The sequence below is a fragment of the Pseudophryne corroboree genome, chromosome 1 (genome assembly GCF_028390025.1).
Source record: "Pseudophryne corroboree isolate aPseCor3 chromosome 1, aPseCor3.hap2, whole genome shotgun sequence".
In the NCBI taxonomy this organism is placed as follows: Eukaryota; Metazoa; Chordata; class Amphibia; order Anura; family Myobatrachidae; genus Pseudophryne; species Pseudophryne corroboree.
Window position 1 is genome coordinate 1,231,903,599 of NC_086444.1, and position 22,030 is coordinate 1,231,925,628.

General features: G+C 46.1%; 1 protein-coding gene across 4 annotated transcripts in view; it reads left to right on the top strand.

The window, feature by feature from the left end:
- Window positions 1-10,723, top strand: part of LOC134931701 (transcription factor COE3-like) — a 265,596-nt gene extending 254,873 nt beyond the window's left edge. For all 4 annotated transcript variants that reach the window (XM_063925436.1, XM_063925438.1, XM_063925437.1 and 1 more), the window contains 3 exons: window positions 6,481-6,666; window positions 7,093-7,296; window positions 8,826-10,723. In XM_063925436.1, coding sequence (XP_063781506.1) covers window positions 6,481-6,666; window positions 7,093-7,296; window positions 8,826-8,857 — 422 coding nt within the window. In that variant the 3' untranslated portion in view covers window positions 8,858-10,723. The remainder of the gene's footprint in view (window positions 1-6,480; window positions 6,667-7,092; window positions 7,297-8,825) is intronic.
- The last annotated feature ends 11,307 nt before the right edge of the window (window positions 10,724-22,030 follow it).

Consider the following 22,030-nt stretch of genomic DNA (forward strand, 5'->3'; position numbering starts at 1 on the left):
AGCCTTCCTCCATCCTCACCTCTAACCACAGCCACACCTCTCACCAGAGCCTTCCTCTATCCCTGCCTATAGCCAAAGCCGCACTTCTTACCCCAGCCTTCCTCCATCCTCACCATATCCACACTCCTCACCCCAGCCTTCCTCCATCCTCACCTCTAACCACAGCCGCACCACTAACCACAGCCTTCCTCCATCCTTGCCTCTTACCACAGCCACACCACTCACCACAGCCTTCCTCCATCCTTGCCTCTTACCACAGCCACACTCCTTACCCCAGCCTTCCTCCATCCTATCCTCTAACCACAGCCACACCCCTCACCCTAGCCTTCTTCCATCCTCACCTCTCACCGCAGCCACACCTCTCAACACAGCCTTTCTCCATCCTTGCCTCTAACCACAGGCACACTCCTTACCCCAGCCTTCCTCTATCCTCTCCTCTAACCACAGCCACACTCCTTACCCCAGCCTTCCTCCATCCTCACCTCTAACCACAGCCACACCTCTCACCACAGCCTTCCTCCATCCTCGCCTCTAACCCACACTCCTTACCCCAGCCTTTCTCCATCCTCACCTCTAACCACAGCCACACCCCTCACCACAGCCTTCCTCCATTCTTACCATAGCCACACCCCTCACCCCAGCCTTCCTCCATCATCACTATAGCCACACCCCTCACTTCAGCCTTCCTCCATCCTTACCTCTAACCACAGCCACACCTCTCACCCCAGCCTTCCTTTATCCTCTACTCTAACCACAACCACACCTCTCACCCCAGCCTTCTTTTATCCTCACCTCTCACCACAGTCACACTTCTCACCACAGCCTTCCTCCATCCTCTACTCTAACCACAGCCACACTGCTCACCCCAGCCTTCCTCCATCCTCACCTCTCACCACAACCATACCTCTCACCACAGCCTTCATTCATCCTCACCTCTCACCACAGCCATGCCTCTCAACCCAGCCTTCTTTCTTCCTCACCTCTCACCACAGCCACACAGCCACACCTCTCACCTCAGCCTTTCTCCATCCTTGCCTCTAACCACAGCCACACTCCTTACCTCAGCCTTTCTCCACCCTCACTGCTGTCTTCCTCCAGCCTCACGTTTAACCACAGCCACACCCCTCATCCCAGCCTTTCTCCAGCCTCACTCCAGCCTTCCTCTCATCTCACCTCTCACCACAGGCACACACGTCACCCCAGCCTTCTTCCAGCCTCACCCCAGCCTTTTACTAGTCACACTGCTCACCACAGCACCCCCCCCCCCAGGCTTACTTCATCCTCACATCTAACCACAGCCACACCCCTTTTTCCAGCCTTTCTCTAGTCTCATCTATCACCACAGCCACACACATCACCCCAGCCTTCTTCCAGCCTCACCTCTCACCATAGCCACACCCCTCACTCCAGCCTTCCTCCAGCCTCACCTCTCACCACAGCTGCACCCCTCACTCCAGCCTTCCACCATCCTCACCCCAGCCTTCCTCGGTCCTCAACTTTCACCACACTTACACCCCTCAGCCCAGCCTTCCTCCAGCCTTACCCCATCCTTCCTACAGTCTTACCTCTTCTTCTAGCCATGCCCCTTAAACCGTCCTCATCCAGCCTTCCTTCATTCTCACCTCTCATCCCAATCACCCTCCTGCCTTCCTGTAGCCTCACCTCTCACCTCAGCCGCACCTCTCACTCCTGCCTTCCTCCGTCCCCATCACAGCCACACCTTTCACTCCAGCCTTCATCCATCCTCACCCAAGCCTTCCTCCAGCCTCAACTCTCATCCCAGCCACACCTCTCACTCCAGCCTTCCGCCATTCTTCCTCTAGCCTTACCTCTCACCACAGCCACACATTTTACTCCAGCCTTCTGCCATCCTCACCCCAGCCTTCCTTTAGCCTCAACTCTCACCACAGCCACACCCCTTACTCCATCCTCATCCCTGCATTCCTCCAGCCTTACCTCCCACTCCAGCCTTCCTTCAGTCTTCCATACACCTTCCTCCATCCTCACAATAGCCACACCCCACACTCCAGCCTTCCTCCATCTTCACCCCAACCTCAACTCTCATCACAACCACACTACTCACTCCAGCATTCCTCCATCGTCACCACAGCATTCCTCCAGCCTCAACACTTTGTCCACAGCCACACCCCTCACTCCAGCCTTCTTCTATCCTCACCTCTCACTGCAGCCTTCCTTCAACCTTCCATACCCTTTACTCCAGCCTTCCTCCATCGTCACCACAGCATTCCTCCAGCCTCAACACTTTGTCCACAGCCACACCCCTCACTCCAGCCTTCCTCTATCCTCACCTCTCACTGCAGCCTTCCTTCAAACTTCCATACCCTTTACTCCAGCCTTCCTCCATCCTCACCCCAGCCTTCCTTTAGCCTCAACTCTCACCACAACCACACCCCTTACTCCATCCTCATCCCTGCATTCCTCCAGCCTTATCTCTCACCCCAGCCTTCCTTCAGCCTTCCATACACCTTCCTCCATCCTCACCCCAGCCTTCCTCCGGCCTCAACTATCAACACAGCCACACCCCTTACTCCCGACTTCCTCCAGCCCCACCCCAGCCTTCCTTCATCCTTAACTCTCACCACAGCCACACCCCTGACTCCATCCTCATCCCAGTATTCCTCCAGCCTCACCTCTCATCCCAACCACACCCGTCACTACACAGCATTATGTACTATAGAGATATATCACATTAGAGGACTTTGTGGCATCCAGTATGGTGACAGTGTATCTCTGAGTGTGGCCCCTATCTCCTTAGACCCTGGTGACGGTGTATCTCTAAGTGAAGCCCTTGTCATCCTAGGCCCTGGTGACAGCGTATCTCTGAGTGGGACCCCTGTCTCCCTGGACTCTGGTGACAGTGTATTTAATAGTGGGGCCCCTGTATCCTTAGACCCTGGTGACAGTGTATCTGAGTGGGTGCCCTGTCTCCCTAGCTCTGGTGACAGTGTATTTCTTAGGGGAGCCCCTGTTTCCCTAGACCCTGGTGACCATGTATCTCTGAGTGGGGCCCGTGTCATCCCATGCCCTGGTGACAGTGTATCTGAGTGTGTTCCCTGGTGACAGTGTATCTGAGTGGGTGCTCTGTCTCCCAAGGCCCTGGTGACAGTGTATCTGAGTGGAGGCCCTGTCTCCCTAGGTCCTGGTGATGGTGTATATCTGGGGCCCGTGCCATCATAGGCCCTGGTGATGGTGTATCTCTGAGTGGGGCCCTTGTCATCCTAGGCCCTAGTGACAGTGTATCTCTGAGTTGGGCCCCTGTCTCGCTAGACTCTGGTGACAGTGTATTTATTAATGGGGCCCCTGTATCCTTAGACCCTGGTGACAGTGTATCTGAGTGGGGGCCCTGTCTCCCTAGGCCTAGGTGACAGTGTATCTGATTGGCGGCCCTGTCTCCCTAGGCCCTGGTGACGGTGTATCTGAGTAGGGGCCCTGTCTCACTAGCCCTGGTGACAGTGTATTTCTTAGGGGGGCTCTTTCTCCCTAGGCCCAGGTGACAGTGTATCTCTGAGTAGGGATGCAAGCTTTGTGAATAGACCTAATTGTCCTACACCTCGTAACAATGAAGGAGTCACTTATAGAATTATTATAGTTGGAGACTGATAGGATTATTATGATAATTGGAGAATGTGCTTTGTCCTGGTATATTATGTTGTCTTATGGACAGTCATGTTCCGTGATTTTATCTGTGATATGTTACTTTATATGACGTTCTGTGTTCTGTGATATTTTATTATGTGATATGATATGTGATAGTATGTTATGTGACACTTCCTGTCAATCACTCACCGATCAGCAGTGCGACTGAAAAGCGTCGCTCGAGCAACAGCTAAATTACTAAGTTTTTAGTAAAATAACAAAGCGCATGCGCATTTAACAGCAAATCGCAGCATAGCGAAAATCGGCAACGAGCGAACAACTCGGAATGACCCCCAATAGCAGAATTGCTAATCTTTCATTATCAATTCTGCTATGATAAGATACACTCCAACTCGGAATGACCCCCAGTGTTCTGTGTGATAGTGTTCTGTGTGATAGTGTTCTGTGTGATAGTGTTCTGTGTGATGGAGTGCTGTGTGATGGAGTGCTATGTGATAGCGTGCTATGTAATACGGTGCTGTGTGATAGTGTGCTGTGTGACAGTGTGCTGTGTAATAGGGTGCTGTGTAATAGGGTTCCATGTGATAGCATGCTGTGTGATGGGGAGCTGTGTGATGGGGTGCTGTGTGATAGGGTACTCTGTGATAGCATGCTATGTAATAGTGTGCTGTGTGATAGGGTGCTTTGTGATAGGTTGCTGTGTGATTGCGTGCTATGTGATAGGGTGCTGTGTGATAGGATGCTGTGTGAAAGGGTGCTGTGTGATAGCATGCTATTGTACTGTATGTGATAGAGTGCTGTGTGATAAGGTGCTATTCTTTTGTACTGTATGTAATAGGCTGCTGTGTGATAGGGTGCTGTGTAAGAGTGTGCTGTGTGATAGGGTGCTGTGTGATGGGGTGCTTTGTGATAGGTTGCTGTGTGATTGCGTGCTATGTGATAGGGTGCTGTGTGATAGGATGCTGTGTGAAAGGGTGCTGTGTGATAGCATGCTATTGTACTGTATGTGATAGAGTGCTGTGTGATAGAGTGCTGTGTGATAGGGTGCTATGTGATAGCATGCTGCGTGATAGGTTGCGGTGTGATAGGTTGCTGTGTGATAGGTTGCTGTCTGATTAGTTGCGGTGTGTGATAGGGTGCGGTGTGATATGTTGCTGTGTGATTGTGTGATAGGTTGCGGTGTAATAGGGTGGTGTCTGATCGCATGCTGTGTGATAGGTTGCTGTGTAATTGTGTGATAGGTTGCAGTGTGATAGGGTGGTGTGTGATGGGATGCTATGTGATAGGTTGCTGTGTGATAGGGTGTTGTGTGATAGTGTGCTGTGTGATAGGTTGCTGTGTGATTGTGTGATAGGGTGCGGTGTGATAGCATGCTGTATGATAGGGTGCTGTGTGATAGGTTGCTGTGTTATAGGTGCTGTGTGACAGGGTGCTGTGTAATAGGGTGATGTGTGATAGGGTGCTGTGTGATAGTGTGCTTAGTTATAGCGTGCTGTGTGATAGGGTGCTGTGTGATGGGGTGCTGTGTGATGGAGTGTTGTGTGGTAGGGTGCTGTGGGATAGGGTGCTGTGGGATAGGGTGCTGTGTGATAGCGTGCTGTGTGATAGCGTGCTGTGTGATAGCGTGCTGTGTGATAGGGTGCTTAGTTATAGCGTGCTGTGTGATGGGGTGCTGTGTGATGGAGTGTTGTGTGGTAGGGTGCTGTGGGATAGGGTTCTGTGTGATAGGGTGCTGTGTGATAGCATGCTGTGTGATAGGGTGCTGTGTGATAGGTTGCTGTATGATAGGGTGGTGCATGATAGTGTGCTGTGTGATAGGGTGCGGTGTGATAGGGTGCGGTGTGATAGGGTGCGGTGTGATAGGGTGTGGTGTGATAGGTTGCTGTGTGATAGGGTGGTATGTGATAGCGTGCTGTGTGATAGGTTGCTGTGTGCTGTGTGATAGGATGTGGTGTGACAGGGTGCGGTGTGATAGGGTGCTGTGTGATAGGTTGCTGTGTGATAGGATGGTGTGTGATGGGGTGCTATGTGATAGGGTGGTGTGTGATAGTGTGCTGTGTGATTGTGTGATAGCATGCTGTGTGATAGCGTGCTGTGTGATAGCATGCTGTGTGATAGGGTGCTGTGTGATAGGGTGCTGTGTGATAGTGTGCTGTGTGATAGGTTGCTGTATGATAGGGTGGTGCGTGATAGTGTACTGTGTGATAGGGTGCGGTGTGATAGCATGCTGTATGATAGGGTGCTGTGTGATAGGTTGCTGTGTGATAGGGTGCTGTGTGATAGGTTGCTGTGTGATAGCATGCTGTGTGATAGGGTGCTGTGTAATAGGGCGCTGTGTGATAGGGTGCTGTGTGATAGGGTGCTGTGTGATGGGACTGATTTAGAGGTGGGCGCAGTTGAGCCATGTGTGTGTCTTTTTACACAACTAATGTTTTGCTGCAGCTGGTGGAATTCATACAGAGATGCCACCTCCACACCACTGAACTGCCGATTTGCGCATAAACTAAAAAGTCGACCATCGGATGCAATCGGTCGCACCAGCGCACATTAGAGCAGATCTCTGATTGCTCAGAATGTCTGTCGGAATATGATTGCCAGTGATATTAAAGAAATATAGAAACATAGAATGTGACGGCAGATGTATGTAATATGTATTATGTTATGTGATATTATGTTATGTGATAGTATGTTGCAGTATGTGTTAGTATGTTATGTGACATTATGTTATGTGATAGTATGTTGCAGTATGTGTTAGTATGTTATGTGTTAGTATGTAATTTGATATTATGTTATGTGCTAGTATGTTACACTGTGTGATATTAGTATGTTCTGAGTTATATGTATAAATCTCCCCTGTCTCAGGCTACTCCCGGAATACGAGCAGCGCCTCCCCACGAGGCTACGTCCCCAGCTCCACCCCTCAGCAGTCCCATTATAACACCATCACCTCCAGCATGAACGGCTATGCAGGGACAGGGATGACCAGCCTGGGAGTACCGGCATCTCCAAGCTTCCTCAACGGCTCCACCGCCAACTCTCCGTATGCAAGTAAGTGTAGCACCCTGCCTGCCCGGTGTCCAGTCCCTGGGCTATTACCAGCTGTCCCCCGTACGTCCGCCCATAGACAGCTCAGGTGCAGTACGGGGGGGCCTGTATTACACAGTGACATGTCTGTGCATAACTCCCAGGGCTTACTCACCCCCTGCGCCCGCTCAAGGTTCTATCAGACGGGTGATTGTCTTATTGCCTAACATAGCAGCAATGGGACAGGGCCGTGTCTCTACCTGCTGTGCATTACACAGTATCAGATGTGGCAGCTAGAATCAAGTAACCATGTCAGTATGCTTCTGTACAGTTCCGCTGGTGACATAAAGGTCGGGGCGCCCCCTATACCGAGCATCATTAACCCTAGCATGCCAAACACACTGTATACTGAATTAGACTCTGTCACCTATGTCTCTGTCTGTCCGCCAGTTATGCCGGCCAGTCCCCCCCTCGGAGCATCCTCCATCACCCTCTCATCCAGCGGGAACTCCGCCACCACCGCCGGGGTCTTCTCCTTCTCGCCAGTCAACATGATCTCCGCTGTCAAGCAGAAAAGCGCCTTTGCGCCAGTGGTGCGGCCCCAGAATTCTCCCCCACCTACCTGTACCAGCTCTGGTGCAAACAGTCTCCAAGGTAAGTGACCCAGGTAATCCCCTTTCTCATCCAGCAGTGTCTCCACTATTTTACTCCCAACGTATATAGGGGGTCATTCCGAGTTGATCGCTCACTACGGATTTTCGCAGCGCAGCGATCAGGGCAGAACGGGGCTAATCTGCGCATGCGTATGCACCGCAATGCGCAGGCGCGTTGTACAAGTACAAAGAGCTTTCTGGTTTTGCACAGGTTCTAGCGACGCTTCCAATCGCACTGGCGGTCGCAAGGCGATTGACAAGGAGTGGGCGTTCATGGGTGTCAACTGTCCGTTTTCTGGGAGTGTTTGGAAAAACGCAGGAGTGGCCGGGCATTTGCAGGTCGAGTTTCTGACATCAAATCCGGGACCTTCGTCGCAGCAATCATCACACAGCATAAGTAACTACAGGGCCGGTCTTGTTCTGCACAAAATGTGTTTGCTGCCACGCGGCTGCACAGGCGTTCGCACTCCTGCAAAAGCGAAAATACACTCCCCCGTGGGCCGCGACTATGCGTTTGCACGGCTGCTAAAAGTAACTAGCGAGCTAATAACTTGGAATGACCCCCATATTGGTTGTCATACTCCAAGCGGCGCACAATGCCCGGCGGGGCTGAGTCACACCTAGCGGAGTAGCGTTATTACATATTGCATCTTATCCACGCGGCAGATGCAGCGAAACACAGTGCACTAGAGACGCTGGGCTGCGGCTTCATCCGCGCAGGAATTACTGCTACATGCGCACAAAGTTGCAGATGAGGCAAGGAAGACGCTCGGCATGGTCAAGTCATACGGGAGCTGGCGCGCTGTGAGGGGCTGTTTGGCACCATTAAACCAACAGGGAGAGAGGACACATCTGTACCTCCGAATGTTTCAAGAAATGTGGTTCCCTGTTCCCCGATTTTCCATTGTATCCAACACCATTGTCTCCTATAAACTGGCCTTGTGAGTTGCATAAAGCAATATAATATTGAGGCAGCGCTGTATCCGGGGGTGAGCGAGCTGGGCAATTGTACAGGGAGCCTGCCAAGCCCCGGACCCCTGCTGGCTCCTTTGCTGTCACACCACCTGCTGCCCACCATTGCTGGAGAGCTGTTTGAGAGGACGACCCACCAGCCTGCTGGTATTCTGGCTGTCGGATTCCCGGCGGCGATCTACTGACCACCGGGAACCCAACCACCAGGATCCCATACTGGTCCCATTTCTGTATAGAAAACAGCATTTCTTTGTAGACATCTGGATAATGTATGCTATTTGGGAACAATTATAGATTTTTTTATAGCTTCTGGGTATAAAAGTCCAGATTTGCCTCCAGATGACATAGAATCAGGAAACCTAGAGATGCATTTTCCCTTAATGTTATTACATGATATTAATTTGATTTGGGGCAGGTCCCCTGTACCATATATACTCAATGTCATATTAGGGACACCCCTTGATGTGCCCCCGAAGTCTCACAGCACCTTCATGGGTAGCAATCTAGTGGCCACCATCATTGCTAGCGCTCATTTTTATCTCTCTGTCTTCTCTACAGCCATGACTGGCCTCATAGTGCCACCTATGTAGGAGGAGCAGCCCAAATACGGGTACCCTAGACTGGCCCTCCGCTCTGGTGAACATGGACCTTTGAGGCTAGTTTGATTTGGACCTTCTCACTGGGACAACAGGACACGAGAATCCATGACGTCAGACTGGTTGCCTGAAGGGATTCATATGTTACACCACGGGATCTATCAGACATGGGACATGCCACTTACCTGCTATAACCATCTCTGTGTGAAGGACAAGCATTACACAGAAAAGGACACCAGTTATTGTAGGACCAAACTTTCCATATACATTGTGATGGACCATTTCCCTGCATAAGTGGAAGAAGTGGGACCATCCCTTATTGGGTTCTATCATTTGTACCCTAAAATGCACTGAGGGTCCATCCCTCTCCATTCGCTGAAACTGGACAGAGCGGGAGACCTTGATATCGGGGAGAGACCTGTCTCAGGAGATGTTGCACCTTCATCCAGTCCAAGGCCTGAAGCCAGAAACGTGGCACCTGGTCTGGAGGGATCACACACAACCTAGAACATCCGAGTTCTCTCCAATCATTTACGTGAAGCCGTGATGTAGTCTCAGACATGTTCTCCATACCATAATGACCTGGGGAAGTTTAAGGTGAAGGGTGAATACTGATTGTTTTTGTACTGCACTTTCTATGAGTTTTTGGACACTAAGATTAGAATACAGTAAGAGATGTTTTAGTTTTGGTCCAGAATTAAATTATATGAATACGTTCTTCCGTCTGTTGTGAAGCTATCATGATTACAATACAGGGACAGTGCATACTCTTAAATAGATGGGTTACTAGATATTACCCAACATGACTTATAGCGGTCAGTTCATTAGGCTTTTATACTGATGTGTTTTGCATTAAATGACAAATAAAAATGAAGAGTGTACCTTGTGGACGAATGAACCAGGGTGACTTACAGTAAACTATACAGTATGCCCTACTATATATATATAGAATGGTCTTCTCCTCCCCTGACACTGTCTGGCAAACCCTTCAATGAACGGAAATCTGATTCTGTGACCGAAGACACGAAGTAAAGGACTAGGTTAGGGGCAAGATGGTGGGACCTTAGAACCGGGACATGATTCTTACATGTTGATGTCATTATTTATGTCATATATTATTTATTGTTCATGTATCTGTCACCAACCCCATGTATGTTTGTGCATCACCCCATCTGGCCCGTGTTTAACCCTCCTCACCTACTGCTGCCCCTTTCTCCTGAAGAGCTGACACTCCTGAAATAAGGTGAAAGTTAATTCTTTAAGAATTTAAATAAAGAACCTTTTTTGAAACACCAGAAAGAAAAAGAACCTTTGTCCATTCCTGCCGTACTGTACCGCATATACACCATACTGTGCTGTTAAATGGGAAGGGGACCATAGGTGGCCCATTTCTGTATCACACGCAATCATTGGCTGACCAGCGTCTGTGTGCCCCCCGTAATTACAGTATCTCTCCGCTGTTGGGTGGTTGGTCGGGTTTGTGGTTCATTCCTTCACATGCAACTCCTAACGTTCTGCAGGAAGATAATGACGTTGTCCCACCTCATACCCACAACCGGACACGTCAATGGGAAATTCTGGAACCAGTGAAACGCTCCCTAAGATCTGCCCCAGTTTGTTAGCCGACAGATTTCCAGACAGATACTGACAATAAAGTGGTTCAGTCCAGCTCACAATTAACAGCAATTTTACCTATTTAATAAATACTGTGTTTCAGTTTAAGCTGGGGTTCTGTTTTTTTTTCTGCATTGTACTGTTTTTATCACAACAAAGAAAGCCGGACTGGAATGCACCATTGTACAATGAAATAATATTGGTAACAAAAAAATGGAACAAATAAACTTTTTCATGATAGTCTTATATCTGCTTTCTTTGTGTCTTGTTGTCATATTAAACATAAACGAGCTGGGACTGTAGCAATATTTATCAAGGTGCCGGATGAGCTTTGCGCATCACCAATATTGCACACAGGCAATGCCATTTTCATGGACTGAATGGTGTTCCGATCAAGGGTGGTTCTGAATGGGGTAAGTGAAATCCAAGAGTCACAGTCCAACAATTACCTGTCGAACTATTGACCCTGTCAACCTATACACTGTCAATCATCTGGTTACAACCATGTTACTGGCGATCGATCATTCCACACCTGGATAATACAAATAAATGATCCCCCTGTACCCTGGAGTCAGACAAGTATGGAGGAGTGCATGTTGGTGATGGACCTGCTACTAACCCCAGTGGTAGTATTCTACTAACCATTAATGGATAAACGTAGGCAACCTGTCCCTCAGGGGTTGCTAATAAGTTATTGAGGACCGCGTTTGAGAACCACTGGTCTATATGAAGCATAATACATATCCTTTACATTATTGGTGCTGGCTGTAATTATTAGAGGGAACTAGCCTGGCCGTATATACAATGTAACTCACCACTGGGGCTTTTCTCACCCTTGTGCTGAGCAGACAAATATAAAGAATGCTGTAGGTGATCTGAACAGAGCTTGTAAAATCCTGCGAGCCAATCCTCCAGATATGCCAATATGAGAATCGCCGCTTGTGACATTTAGTGGTTACCTCAGCGCATGTGGTTAATCAACACGGTTACTGCCACCAGCTGAAGTGACTTTTTGAGACAACGCCCAGGGCAAGCTTCAGCTCTCACCCGCACACTCAATTATTTACTACTAGCAAAATAGGTAACATGGGCCACTTGAGGTTTCAGGTTTCAAAATACAGAACCAGAACTAGATTTTACTATTTTATTTCATGAATATTTTCAAAGCTTATAGTTACAAAAAAGGTTACATGATTCTAATAGTTTTTAAATGGTCACACAAGTAATGACAATTTTGTAAAACAAATAAATGGGGGGAAAAAACAACGTTCATATTAGAGATGAGCGGGTTCGGTTCCCTGAGAACCGAACCCTACCGGACTTCACTACCTGAGCTTGGATCCGAGCCCGGCTTGGGTTTTCACGCCTGACTCGGAAACCAGAACGAGGCAAAACGTCATCATCCCGATGTCGGATTCTCGCGGGGTTTAGATTCCATATAAGGAGCCGCGCGTCGCCACCATTTTCACTCCGGCATTGGAGAGTGTAGTGAGAGGACGTGTCTCCGTCCTTAGTGTCTGTGTGGAAGGGAAAGTGGGGTGGCGATTCCAGTGCTGTCTTGTGCTGCTCAGTCCAGTGTAGTGTTTTATGCTGCATCAGTCCAGTCACAGTGGTGGTGCTACTCCTAGATGGGCCAGGTGTTTGTGCCGCCCACTTGTGTCGCTTAGCTTAGTCATATAGCTTCCTCGGTGCAACCTTTTGGCCTAAAAACAATATTGTGAGGTGTTCAGAATAGACTGGAAATGAGTGGAAATTAATGTTATTGGTGTTAATAATACCGTAGGATCAAAATTACCCCCAAATTCTGTGATTTTAGCTGTTTATATGTTTTTTTCAAACATTATTTAGATCCAAAACCAAAACATGAAAGGGTGGTTTTGGCAAAACCTATCCAGATCCAAAACACAAGCATGGAACCAGAACCAAAACACAAAAAGTGCCCGCCGCACCTAGACAGTGTTGAGCATTGGTGGAAGTGAAGTCTCCTCCTGTACCTTGATCATATAGATCCTTTCATGACAATGAACCCGGTCTGTTGAGTGTTTCTCATATCTAAGTCAACTGCAGTTCCCTCTCAGCCTCCACCCTTGGAAGTATTTTAACCCTTCAAAAACCAGAATTAATCGATTGTGCTACGGGGTCCTCAGGTCACCTGAGCAAGGGCTTATCTCTATTACTTGTTTGAAGCTCAAAGTGATGGTCCAATACGAGCAAGATGGCCTTATGGAGCTGACGCATGAAAGGGAAGGGAAGCAATGCTGGTGGTAACAAGAGTGGAACTGGCTGGGCCTGAAGGACCCTCCTGAAAGAAGAACCAGGTCCCGTATTTTTGTACATAAGTCGAGATGGTTATATTTGTACATCAGTATCAGTAAATAGTAAATATACAGCACCTGCACAATTAAAAGTTAGTTGTTTTAAAAAATAATTAGAATTTCTGGAAAATATCATTAATCTGCTTCTATCTCCTGACATGGAAACCTACATCCTGTACTGTATAATGGCTAAAGAGGGGTTATATTGTTTTTTTTACTTTGTTAACTCAGAATCAGGCCGATTATATAGAGTATATGGGGTCTATTTACAAAGATTCGTGTTTTTGCCGTTTTGAAGGGAGTTTGATCTTGAATGGTATCGGGTGCATTTTACTGCAACTTTTTGAATTCTGATACGGTCATTCACTAAGCTGCCGACTTTTCCCAATTCGTTTTTTCCGATGTCGATGTGATTCGTAATATCAGGCAGTGTTTTACGGGAGTGATGAGTAAAACACTGCCTGACAAAACACAAGGAATCCCGGCCGGATCTGTGAGATCCATGCAGGGCTTTATTGTGTACCTTAAAAAGGTTTTTAAAGTGCTAAAAAATCTGAAAAAAATTGCGTGGGGTCCCCCCTCCTAAGCACAACCAGCCTCGGGCTCTTTGAGCCGGTCCTGGTTGACAAAATATGGGGGGGAAAATGACAGGGGTTACCCCATATTTCATCAACCAGCACCGTGCTCTGCGCCTGGTCCTGGTTCCAAAAATACGGGGGACAAAAAGTGTAGGGGTCCCCCGTATTTTTAAAACCAGCACCGGGCTCCACTAGCCAGGTACATAATGCCACAGCCGGGGGACACTTTTATAGTGGTCCCTGCGGCCCTGGCATTACATACCCAACTAGTCACCCCTGGCTGGGGTACCCTGGAGGAGTGGGAACCCCTTAAATCAAGGGGTCCTCCCCCTCCAGCCACCCAAGGGCCAGGGGTGAAGCCCGAGGCTGTCCCCCCCATAAAAGGGCGGCGGATGGGGGGCTGATAGCCTTGTTTACAAAATGTGAATATTGTTTTTAGTAGCAGTACTACAAGTCCCAGCAAGCCTCCCCCGCAAGCTGGTACTTGGAGAACCACAAGTACCAGCATGCGGTGGCAAACCAGGGCCGCTGGTACCTGTAGTACTACTACTAAAAAAATACCCCCCAAAAAACAGGGCACACACACCGTGAAAGTATAAATTTATTACATACATGCACACCTCCAAACATACATACTTACCTATTTTTTTGCTGCTTTTTTTAACGAATCGGAAAAAAACAGACCCGCACTTGAGCACTCAGAGACTAACACCCAAATACGAATGAATAGTTAATTCCCGTATTCTATGAAATAACAGCCGTGTTTGACCGATGGTCTATTCATTCGCATTTCTGAACGTTGTCATTCAAACCATTACGAATAGTCCAAACACTGCCCAGATTGGTGCTTAGTGAATTCCCGGATTGGGACTTAGAAAAAAAAACACAGGCCCTCATTCCGAGTTGTTCGCTCGCAAGGCGATTTTAGCAGAGTTACACACGCTAAGCCGCCGCCTACTGGGAGTGAATCTTAGCTTCTTAAAATTGCGAACGATGTATTCGCAATATTGCGATTACAAACTACTTAGCAGTTTCAGAGTAGCTTCAGACTTACTCTGCCAGTGCGATCAGTTCAGTGCTTGTCGTTCCTGGTTTGACGTCACAAACACACCCAGCGTTCGCCCAGACACTCCCCCGTTTCTCCGGCCACTCCTGCGTTTTTTCCGGAAACGGTAGCGTTTTCATCCACACGCCCATAAAACGCCGTGTTTCCGCCCAGTAACACCCATTTCCTGTCAATCACATTATGTTCGCCGGAGCGAAGAAAAAGCCGTGAGTAAAAAAACTATCTTCATAGCAAAATTACTTGGCGCAGTCGCAGTGCGAACATTGCGCATGCGTACTAAGCAGAAAAACGCTGCGATGCAAAGAAAATTACCGAGCGAACGACTCGGAATGAGGGCCACAAATCGGCCAAACTCAGATTTTTAGTAAATACTGGCCTATGTCTTTGTTAGGTTGTGTTGCCTTCATGAAATGTACAAAATGTGTAGGAAAAATATTAGTGATGAGCGGGTTCGGTTCCTCGGAATCCGAACCCGCCCGAACTTCAGCTTTTTTCCACGGGTCCGAGCAGGCTCGGATCCTCCCGCCTTGCTCGGTTAACCCGAGCGCGCCCGAACGTCATCATCCCGCTGTCGGATTCTCGCGAGGCTCGGATTCTATCGCGAGACTCGGATTCTATATAAGGAGCCGCGCGTCGCCGCCATTTTCACACGTGCATTGAGATTGATAGGGAGAGGACGTGGCTGGCGACCTCTCCGTTTAGAATAGATAGAGAGTGAGACACTTGATTTACTGGAGCATTAGGAGTACTCAGAGAGTGCAGAGTTTTGCTGATAGTTATACTAGTGACCACCAGTGCAGTTTTATTTATTATTTAATATATAATCCGTTCTCTGCCTGAAAAAAAACGATACACAGTCACATACCATATCTGTGCTCAGCCTCAGTGTGCTGCATGATAATATCATCTATGTATATCTGACTGTGCTGAGTGCTCACTGCTCACACAGCTTAATTGTGGGGGAGACTGGGGAGCAGTTATAGCAGGAGTACATATATTTAGCACACTTTTGCTGCCAGAGTGCCACTGCCAGTGTGACTGACCAGTGACCAGTGACCACCAGTATATTGTGATTGTCTGCCTGAAAAAGTTAAACACTCGTGTGGTGTTTTTTTTTTTTATTCTATAAACGCATTCTGCTGACAGTGTCCAGCAGGTCCGTCATTATATAATATATACCTGTCCTGCAGTAGTGATATATATATATTTTTTATATCATTATCATCCAGTCTATACTAGCAGCAGATGCAGTACGGTAGTCCACGGCTGTAGCTACCTCTGTGTCGGCAGTCGCTCGTCCATAATTGTATACCTACCTGTGGTGGTTTTTTTTTTTTTCTATCTTCTTCATACTAGTAGTTAACTTTAGGAGTCTGCAGTGCTGACAGTGTCCAGCAGGTCCGTCATTATATAATATATACCTGTCCTGCAGTAGTGATATATATATATTTTTTATATCATTATCATCCAGTCTATACTAGCAGCAGACGCAGTACGGTAGTCCACGGCTGTAGCTACCTCTGTGTCGGCAGTCGCTCGTCCATAATTGTATACCTACCTGTGGTGGTTTTTTTTTTTTTCTATCTTCTTCATACTAGTAGTTAACTTTAGGAGTCTGCAGTGCTGACAGTGTCCAGCAGGTCCGTCATTATATAATATATACCTGTCCTGCAGTAGTGATATATATATATTTTTTATATCATTATCATCCAGTCTATACTAGCAGCAGACGCAGTACGGTAGTCCACGGCTGTAGCTACCTCTGTGTCGGCAGTCGCTCGTCCATAATTGTATACCTACCTGTGGTGGTTTTTTTTTTCTATCTTCTTCATACTAGTAGTTAACTTTAGGAGTCTGCAGTGCTGACAGTGTCCAGCAGGTCCGTCATTATATAATATATACCTGTCCTGCAGTAGTGATATATATATTTTTTTTATATCATTACCATCCAGTCTATACTAGCAGCAGACGCAGTACGGTAGTCCACGGCTGTAGCTACCTCTGTGTCGGCAGTCGCTCGTCCATAATTGTATACCTACCTGTGGTGGTTTTTTTTTTTTTCTATCTTCTTCATACTAGTAGTTAATTTTAGGAGTCTGCAGTGCTGACAGTGTCCAGCAGGTCCGTCATTATATAATATATACCTGTCCTGCAGTAGTGATATATATATATTTTTTATATCATTATCATCCAGTCTATACTAGCAGCAGACACAGTACGGTAGTCCACGGCTGTAGCTACCTCTGTGTCGGCAGTCGCTCGTCCATAATTGTATACCTACCTGTGGTGGGTTTTTTTTTTCTATCTTCTTCATACTAGTAGTTAACTTTAGGAGTCTGCAGTGCTGACAGTGTCCAGCAGGTCCGTCATTATATAATATATACCTGTCCTGCAGTAGTGATATATATATATTTTTTATATCATTATCATCCAGTCTATACTAGCAGCAGACGCAGTACGGTAGTCCACGGCTGTAGCTACCTCTGTGTCGGCAGTCGCTCGTCCATAATTGTATACCTACCTGTGGTGGGTTTTTTTTTTCTATCTTCTTCATACTAGTAGTTAACCTTAGGAGTCTGCAGTGCTGACAGTGTCCAGCAGGTCCGTCATTATATAATATATACCTGTCCTGCAGTAGTGATATATATATTTTATATCATTATCATCCAGTCTATACTAGCAGCAGACGCAGTACGGTAGTCCACGGCTGTAGCTACCTCTGTGTCGGCAGTCGCTCATCCATAATTGTATACCTACCTGTGGTGGGTTTTTTTTTTCTATCTTCTTCATACTAGTAGTTAACTTTAGGAGTCTGCAGTGCTGACAGTGTCCAGCAGGTCCGTCATTATATAATATATACCTGTCCTGCAGTAGTGATATATATATATTTTTTATATCATTATCATCCAGTCTATACTAGCAGCAGACGCAGTACGGTAGTCCACGGCTGTAGCTACCTCTGTGTCGGCAGTCGCTCGTCCATAATTGTATACCTACCTGTGGTGGGTTTTTTTTTTCTATCTTCTTCATACTAGTAGTTTAGGAGTCTGCAGTGCTGACAGTGTCCAGCAGGTCCGTCATTATATAATATATACCTGTCCTGCAGTAGTGATATATATATATTTTTTATATCATTATCATCCAGTCTATACTAGCAGCAGACGCAGTACGGTAGTCCACGGCTGTAGCTACCTCTGTGTCGGCAGTCGCTCGTCCATAATTGTATACCTACCTGTGGTGGTTTTTTTTTTTTTCTATCTTCTTCATACTAGTAGTTAACTTTAGGAGTCTGCAGTGCTGACAGTGTCCAGCAGGTCCGTCATTATATAATATATACCTGTCCTGCAGTAGTGATATATATATATTTTTTATATCATTATCATCCAGTCTATACTAGCAGCAGACGCAGTACGGTAGTCCACGGCTGTAGCTACCTCTGTGTCGGCAGTCGCTCGTCCATAATTGTATACCTACCTGTGGTGGGTTGTTTTTTTTCTATCTTCTTCATACTAGTAGTTAACTTTAGGAGTCTGCAGTGCTGACAGTGTCCAGCAGGTCCGTCATTATATAATATATACCTGTCCTGCAGTAGTGATATATATATATTTTTTATATCATTATCATCCAGTCTATACTAGCAGCAGACGCAGTACGGTAGTCCACGGCTGTAGCTACCTCTGTGTCGGCAGTCGCTCGTCCATAATTGTATACCTACCTGTGGTGGTTTTTTTTTTTTCTATCTTCTTCATACTAGTAGTTAACTTTAGGAGTCTGCAGTGCTGACAGTGTCCAGCAGGTCCGTCATTATATAATATATACCTGTCCTGCAGTAGTGATATATATATTTTTTTTATATCATTATCATCCAGTCTATACTAGCAGCAGACGCAGTACGGTAGTCCACGGCTGTAGCTACCTCTGTGTCGGAAGTCGCTCGTCCATAATTGTATACCTACCTGTGGTGGGTTTTTTTTTCTATCTTCTTCATACTAGTAGTTAACTTTAGGAGTCTGCAGTGCTGACAGTGTCCAGCAGGTCCATCATTATATAATATATACCTGTCCTGCAGTAGTGATATATATATATATTTTTTATATCATTATCATCCAGTCTATACTAGCAGCAGACGCAGTACGGTAGTCCACGGCTGTAGCTACCTCTGTGTCGGCAGTCGCTCGTCCATAATTGTATACCTACCTGTGGTGTTTTTTTTTTCTTTCTATCTTCTTCATACTAGTAGTTAACTTTAGGAGTCTGCAGTGCTGACAGTGTCCAGCAGGTCCGTCATTATATAATATATACCTGTCCTGCAGTAGTGAGATATATATATTTTTTATATCATTATCATCCAGTCTATACTAGCAGCAGACGCAGTACGGTAGTCCACGGCTGTAGCTACCTCTGTGTCGGCAGTCGCTCTTCCATAATTGTATACCTACCTGTGGTGGTTTTTTTTTTTCTATCTTCTTCATACTAGTAGTTAACTTTAGGAGTCTGCAGTGCTGACAGTGTCCAGCAGGTCCGTCATTATATAATATATACCTGTCCTGCAGTAGTGATATATATATATTTTTTATATCATTATCATCCAGTCTATACTAGCAGCAGACGCAGTACGGTAGTCCACGGCTGTAGCTACCTCTGTGCCGGCAGTCGCTCGTCCATAATTGTATACCTACCTGTGGTGGTTTTTTTTTTTTCTATCTTCTTCATACTAGTAGTTAACTTTAGGAGTCTGCAGTGCTGACAGTGTCCAGCAGGTCCGTCATTATATAATATATACCTGTCCTGCAGTAGTGATATATATATTTTTTATATCATTATCATCCAGTCTATACTAGCAGCAGACGCAGTACGGTAGTCCACGGCTGTAGCTACCTCTGTGTCGGCAGTCGCTCGTCCATAATTGTATACCTACCTGTGGTGGTTTTTTTTTTTTCTATCTTCTTCATACTAGTAGTTAACTTTAGGAGTCTGCAGTGCTGACAGTGTCCAGCAGGTCCGTCATTATATAATATATACCTGTCCTGCAGTAGTGATATATATATATATTTTATATCATTATCATCCAGTCTATACTAGCAGCAGACGCAGTACGGTAGTCCACGGCTGTAGCTACCTCTGTGTCGGCAGTCGCTCGTCCATAATTGTATACCTACCTGTGGTGGGTTTTTTTTTCTATCTTCTTCATACTAGTAGTTAACTTTAGGAGTCTGCAGTGCTGACAGTGTCCAGCAGGTCCGTCATTATATAATATATACCTGTCCTGCAGTAGTGATATATATATATTTTTTATATCATTATCATCCAGTCTATACTAGCAGCAGACGCAGTACGGTAGTCCACGGCTGTAGCTACCTCTGTGTCGGCAGTCGCTCGTCCATAATTGTATACCTACCTGTGGTGGGTTTTTTTTTTCTATCTTCTTCATACTAGTAGTTTAGGAGTCTGCAGTGCTGACAGTGTCCAGCAGGTCCGTCATTATATAATATATACCTGTCCTGCAGTAGTGATATATATATATTTTTATATCATTATCATCCAGTCTATACTAGCAGCAGATGCAGTACGGTAGTCCACGGCTGTAGCTACCTCTGTGTCGGCAGTCGCTCGTCCATAATTGTATACCTACCTGTGGTGTTTTTTTTTTTTTTCTATCTTCTTCATACTAGTAGTTAACTTTAGGAGTCTGCAGTGCTGACAGTGTCCAGCAGGTCCGTCATTATATAATATATACCTGTCCTGCAGTAGTGATATATATATATTTTTTATATCATTATCATCCAGTCTATACTAGCAGCAGACGCAGTACGGTAGTCCACGGCTGTAGCTACCTCTGTGTCGGCAGTCGCTCGTCCATAATTGTATACCTACCTGTGGTGGTTTTTTTTTTCTATCTTCTTCATACTAGTAGTTAACTTTAGGAGTCTGCAGTGCTGACAGTGTCCAGCAGGTCCGTCATTATATAATATATACCTGTCCTGCAGTAGTGATATATATATATTTTTTATATCATTATCATCCAGTCTATACTAGCAGCAGACGCAGTACGGTAGTCCACGGCTGTAGCTACCTCTGTGTCGGCAGTCGCTCGTCCATAATTGTATACCTACCTGTGGTGGTTTTTTTTTTTTCTATCTTCTTCATACTAGTAGTTAACTTTAGGAGTCTGCAGTGCTGACAGTGTCCAGCAGGTCCGTCATTATATAATATATACCTGTCCTGCAGTAGTGATATATATATTTTTTTATATCATTATCATCCAGTCTATACTAGCAGCAGACGCAGTACGGTAGTCCACGGCTGTAGCTACCTCTGTGTCGGAAGTCGCTCGTCCATAATTGTATACCTACCTGTGGTGGTTTTTTTTTTCTATCTTCTTCATACTAGTAGTTAACTTTAGGAGTCTGCAGTGCTGACAGTGTCCAGCAGGTCCATCATTATATAATATATACCTGTCCTGCAGTAGTGATATATATATATATTTTTTATATCATTATCATCCAGTCTATACTAGCAGCAGACGCAGTACGGTAGTCCACGGCTGTAGCTACCTCTGTGTCGGCAGTCGCTCGTCCATAATTGTATACCTACCTGTGGTGGGTTTTTTTTTTTCTATCTTCTTCATACTAGTAGTTAACTTTAGGAGTCTGCAGTGCTGACAGTGTCCAGCAGGTCCGTCATTATATAATATATACCTGTCCTGCAGTAGTGAGATATATATATTTTTTATATCATTATCATCCAGTCTATACTAGCAGCAGACGCAGTACGGTAGTCCACGGCTGTAGCTACCTCTGTGTCGGCAGTCGCTCGTCCATAATTGTATACCTACCTGTGGTGGTTTTTTTTTTTCTATCTTCTTCATACTAGTAGTTAACTTTAGGAGTCTGCAGTGCTGACAGTGTCCAGCAGGTCCGTCATTATATAATATATACCTGTCCTGCAGTAGTGATATATATATATTTTTTATATCATTATCATCCAGTCTATACTAGCAGCAGACGCAGTACGGTAGTCCACGGCTGTAGCTACCTCTGTGCCGGCAGTCGCTCGTCCATAATTGTATACCTACCTGTGGTGGTTTTTTTTTTTTCTATCTTCTTCATACTAGTAGTTAACTTTAGGAGTCTGCAGTGCTGACAGTGTCCAGCAGGTCCATCATTATATAATATATACCTGTCCTGCAGTAGTGATATATATATATATTTTTTATATCATTATCATCCAGTCTATACTAGCAGCAGACGCAGTACGGTAGTCCACGGCTGTAGCTACCTCTGTGTCGGCAGTCGCTCGTCCATAATTGTATACCTACCTGTGGTGGTTTTTTTTTTCTATCTTCTTCATACTAGTAGTTAACTTTAGGAGTCTGCAGTGCTGACAGTGTCCAGCAGGTCCGTCATTATATAATATATACCTGTCCTGCAGTAGTGATATATATATATTTTTTATATCATTATCATCCAGTCTATACTAGCAGCAGACGCAGTACGGTAGTCCACGGCTGTAGCTACCTCTGTGTCGGCAGTCGCTCGTCCATAATTGTATACCTACCTGTGGTGGTTTTTTTTTTTCTATCTTCTTCATACTA